The 5504-nt window shown below is 41.0% G+C and overlaps 1 protein-coding gene across 1 annotated transcript; it reads right to left on the bottom strand.

Moving 5' to 3' along the window:
- Positions 1–1111: 1111 nt before the first annotated feature.
- Positions 1112–3345, bottom strand: LOC125530920 (L-type lectin-domain containing receptor kinase SIT2-like). The gene has a single exon (XM_048695334.1). It carries the CDS (start codon positions 3324–3326, stop codon positions 1266–1268), a length of 2061 nt encoding a protein of 686 aa, XP_048551291.1. The 5' UTR covers positions 3327–3345; the 3' UTR covers positions 1112–1265.
- Between the last annotated feature and the right edge of the window lie 2159 nt (positions 3346–5504).

Genomic DNA, 5504 nt, shown 5'->3' with positions numbered 1-5504 from the left:
AATTTTTTGTGTGTGGTAGATATTTTGATGTTTGAGGTTCTCTTCAATTTTCAAATCATTTGGACATCTGAGCAGCTCTCGGCAAAAAAGACAAATCCGGAGCATTTTTACTGTTCACACACTGTTCTGACCTGATTTGTCTTTTTTGTTGAGAGCTGCTCAGATGTCCAGATGATCTAAAAATTGAATCGAACCTCACGCATCAAATTATCTACCACATATTTTTTTTTGGATTTTTTTGAATTTTTTCAATATTTGTTCAGATTTTTTTCTAGACCGGGTGCAGATGAGCCTGGGCACCGAAACGCTTCACTCTGAAATTCTGCGCTATGTCCAAAGTTGCCACTTCCGTTAGCTGACCGTCATTACGATTGAGAAGATGATTTCCCCCTTAGCCGCACCTGGTAGTGATTTCAGCAAACAATGTAAAGATTCCGGAATAATTTTTATTTCGGAATTCATAATAAATATTAGCATGAAAATATGACATAGAATTCCATAATAATTTTATCATGAAAATAAAAAAAGTTAAGGAATAATATCCCCTTATTAAGCATATCATCACAATTTCTCTAAAAGATTTCATCACTCGGGTGCATGCACACACTATAGTTCACATTTTCTCTAAACGTCTACACTCGTAATAAAAAGTTCACATTTTTAGTAAGTGTACAAACTATAGTAATTTTAGAACAATGTAGTAAAATAGTACTCCCACCGTCTCACAATGTATTGCGTATAGATTTTTTGCAAAGTCAAATTTCATAAACTTTGACTAAATTTATAGATTTTTTCCTAAATTTAGAATACGAAATAAATATCATTAGAAATGTCATAAGACAATTTTCTTTTCATATTCTATTTGTTTGATTTTTCCACTAACATTAATACCACTTACCCGCAAAAAATAAATGAGTAGAAGTGGGCACGGAAATTTAATACCACTTACCCGCAAAAAACAAACACTGCTCACATAATTACCAAATGTACACACACAAATATCTTCAATTTCTGATAAATATGTTTTTTTTAATAGGATCACATGCACCGACCCATGCATTTTCCATAAGAATGGATTCCTCCCAAATTCCTCAAAACAAGACAGTTCCTCTAAAACAAACATCAAGCAATAGTAAATTCATCTCTAGCGGAAAATAGATGCGAATTATGAGCATGAGTGCAGAGATACGTGAGCATCTAATTGATCATACTCATATGCCAAGCTAGAACATCCAAGACGAGAACAATCACAAACACCATGAATATCATCGTCCTCCAGAGAGGTCGGACACTGCCCCAAAGCTGGACATCAGCTGGGGGTAAGACATGACGGATGTGCTGAACCCGCTGTCCTGCATCAACCCCTGCATCTCCACGCTCAGCTGCGTCGTCGTCATCTCTGGCAGAGGGGTCTCGCCGTCGAGGTACTGCATGACTTGTCGCATGCTAGGCCTCGAACCAGGAAAGGGGTGCAGGCACAAAAGTCCTATCTTCAGCACGAGGCACGCTTCGTCAACGCCGTAGTCACCCTGGAGCCGTGCGTCCACCGTCCTGCTAAGCAGTCGGTTGTTCCAGTGCTCCAGGACCCAGTCCACCAAGAAAACCTGGTTTTCCACTGTAGGACCTTGCCTGACAGGCTTTTGCCCACATGTAACTTCAAGAAGAAACATGCCGAAGGCATACACATCGGTAAGAGGGGACGCCTTGCCCGTGCGCACTAGCTCGGGGGCAAGGTACCCCATCGTGCCGACCATGTGTGTGCTCTGTGGATCGGTGCCGTGATCATATAACCGGGCGAGGCCGAAGTCGCCGAGCCGCCCATTCATTTCATCGTCGAGGAGGACGTTGCTTGCCTTGATGTCCCGGTGCACCACGACTTTCTCCCACTTCTCGTGCAGGTAGAGCAAGCCGGTAGCGATACCCTTGATGACCTGAAACCTCTGAGCCCAATTTAAGGTGGGCTTGTCGTCCTGTTGATAGTGTATGTACTTGTCGAGGCTGCCATTTGACATGTAGTCGTACACCAACATCAGTTCACCTTTCCGCCTGCAATAACCAAGTAGCTGCACTAGGTTGCGATGTCGCAACCGGCCAATGCTAACAACCTCGGTGATGAACTCCTTCATCCCTTGTCTTGACTCGTGGGACATCCTCTTCACGGCGATCTCCTTCTTGGAAAACTGAAGCAGCCCTTTGTATACCTCCCCGAACCCTCCTGCTCCAACCAGGTTCTTGCTCTTAAATCCTTGAGTAGCATTGAACAAATCCTTGTACGAGAATCGGTGTGGGCCGAACTCGCTCTCCCAATCCTCGCGCACCTCACTATACCTTCTTCTTCTTCTTCGCACCATCAGAATGACGAGAGTGCCGATAGACATGATCAATGCTGCAGTGGCTATTGGGAGGATGATCGCCAAGAGCTTTGGCTGGGCCTTTTCGCCAACACTAGGCAACTTAGGAAGCTTGGAGATGTCAATGGACGGAGCTTGCATGTTCATACCGAAGCTCCATCCAAGAACATAATGACTAGTGTTTGTAAGTTCAGCAGTAGATGAGAAACCAATATATGCTGTCTCCGTGAGCACAGTTGAGAGGTCATAGGTTGCAGACAATAGTGGCTTCAAGGGTTTTCCGACATGGAGTGGAGCCAAGGTCACATTGATCCTTGTTTCCTCCTCGTCATAGTCCACCCACAATTGTAGTTCCATCTGGGCATTCAGCGTCAGGTTCTTGAAGGCACCACTAGAGTCTTCATAGAAGCCAGCCGTATGAGATTGAAAGGAGAAAATACTATTGATGTCGATGCCGATGTGGTTGTCATTGATGTCTTGCAGCTCGGGGTCCTGGAAGGTGTCAACCTCAATTACCAAGAGGCTGTCATTGCTCTTCTGTTTCAGGATCCCAAAGTATTGCGCGGGCAGTGCATCTGAGAAATTCTTGCTTGGGGCAATGAAGAAGGCCACCCCATTAGCAGCCACGCCAGGGTATGTATTGACGATACAAAAAATGATGGTGACCGAGAATGATTGCACTTTCCCGGTAGATGAATCGCGGAAGCGCAAAGGAGTGGGGTAAAGAGCATGACCTTTGACATTGTTCGTGCCGTTGGACATATCGAGGAGGCCGTCTTGTGTGACCACGGCACTACCATCCAGGGTTAGGTTAGATTGTGTAAAGCCAGAGAAGAAGAATTGGTCATTGCAGGTGGCAATGGTTGCCAAGGTAAGGCTGAGGAGGAGAAGGGATGGAAGGAACGGCGCACAATTCATTTCGATCATCGCCGGAAGCTGTTTGTGGCTCAAAAGTTGCAACTCCTCAATACACATGCTCGACCGAATGAGGTGTTTCGTTGCCAATGCAAAGTTCGTTTAAGGTCACACATAACAGCATGCTTATATATTCACACATACATCAAGCTCCCTTCCAAGTCTACTCTACCGTTTTTCAACATTCTACAACGGCCCATCTTTGTCTAGTAGTTAATGCGGCCCATCTTTGTTTAGTAGTTAATGCATATAAGGTGATCATTATCTATCGGTGCTTCCTGGAAATTTATTAAAAACCAATAGAACAGAGCTTTGGTCCAGACAAATTTTAGAAATGATATGCCGTTGCAGCAACGGCAGAGCATCTCTGTGAACCTTTTTGTAGTCTTCTGTCATGTAAACTGGGTCAACTGGAACAAAGTATATACCATCGGATTTTAAGATGGACAAGAACTGGAAAAGAATCTTGATGCACTTGGATGCACTGAATAATGTGGCTCTTGGCAACTGCCCTGGGATGACGGGAAATCGGCAGCTCAGACTTGAGAGTGGCAAGTCTAGATGGTCACTATCAACCTTCCTAGTCTTATTATACCTGTGTGGAAATTTATTATGCCCCTACAGCAACGGCAGAGGATCTTGATCAACTTTTGTGGTCTCCTTTCTAGTCTTAACGAGTAAACAGCTACACCTAAAGATGGACTACGCAAATTTTCAAGCTTTTGAATGACTGTATGACCTAGATAGCTTGCCCAAAAGGTATTTCTCCCTGACCGTGAGACATGTGGAGAAACACTACGATGGAGGGAACTTGGCAATTTCAGACATTGGAGTGCCAAGTCCACCAGTCGAAATCCTGCGTACATGTGGAGCTTCGTCCTGATCTTCAGTTGTCATGCACTATCCTCACCGAGCCGCACCATCGCCCTCGCCCTCCTGACTTGCACCGGCAGTTGCTGGTCACCTGTTGTAACATCAGAAGCCCCAGCAGCTAGCATGATGTTTTAGAGCTTGAAGATTATATTGATGTACTTCACTTGAAAATTGTCTTCAGTCAAGTAAGTTTGGATCATAGGAGTACACTGTAGTAGTAAACTTTGAGTTCATAACTGGAAAATGAAAAAAATAACCTAGTAATCAAACAATTCGAATTATTATTTGTGGCAGCTATTTGATGCCCGTCTGATTTATTAGCCTCCACTGCCAAGTAAACCGACTTCCAAGATCAAGAAAGAAATAATATCATCAGTGGTGCATAAACTTGACATGGATGCTCACTTTAGTGCCTAAAATTGAAAAATACGCTGGACTCGTTCTAAAATTGTAATTATAAATTACAGTTCATAAATAATATTTTAATTATTCCAACACTTGAGTAATTACAAGCACATTTTTATAATTCATAAGTATGCTGTTTAATATTTTTTGTATAATTAAAAATTATTCATAATTTAAATTTAATTTATATATATGAATATTCACTCCTGGATTATATTTACATTGTATTTTTTGAGGGCTATATTTACATTATATGAAAACTATGAATATAATTCATAAATGTTGTTATCCATAAACTGTGAATATGTGTAAATATTTAGTAAATGTTATTATCCATAAATTTCTATAAATTAAATATAACCATGCATGTATACAAATATTTGTATTCACCATACATTTATATTATTTTTAATATAATCCATGACTGTATATTTGAAATGTTTGTAGTTACTGAAATTTTTAAACACTCATGGATTTTATTTAAATAATATTTTCTAAATAGTATGCGCATACATCTATGTATTTATTTTGTGTGCACATGAATATTTGTGTACCACAAATATTTATAACCCACAACATGGCATGTCATGGTTTATAGAGTTTTTGTAAAATTACATCCGTTTATTTTGATTATAATCTACAGAAATTTCACATTTTATTTTAAAAATAATTATGTGCAAAATTTAGATTAGTAGTATATGTATTAGTGTGATTATAATTTACAGATTTTTGTAAAAATTTGAACATGTGCTAAATGGGTTGCACTGACCGCAACCCATTTAACTAGTACAAGCTTTTTTCCCCTTACAGATATTAAGGACGAGGGGCCAGATTTTGCACGAAGAATTGCTGGGTGGTCTGGCCAGCTTATGCCACTTACTCTTCAATGATTAGGCAATTCTGGTGGGACAGTAAGAGGGGTCGAAGGAAATCTAGCTGGGTGTTTGGGATGTGTGCATA

The sequence above is a fragment of the Triticum urartu genome, unplaced genomic scaffold (genome assembly GCF_003073215.2).
Source record: "Triticum urartu cultivar G1812 unplaced genomic scaffold, Tu2.1 TuUngrouped_contig_6658, whole genome shotgun sequence".
In the NCBI taxonomy this organism is placed as follows: Eukaryota; Viridiplantae; Streptophyta; class Magnoliopsida; order Poales; family Poaceae; genus Triticum; species Triticum urartu.
The sequence above is the reverse complement of the archived record's forward strand: the minus strand, read 5'-3'. Positions and strand labels throughout refer to the sequence as shown.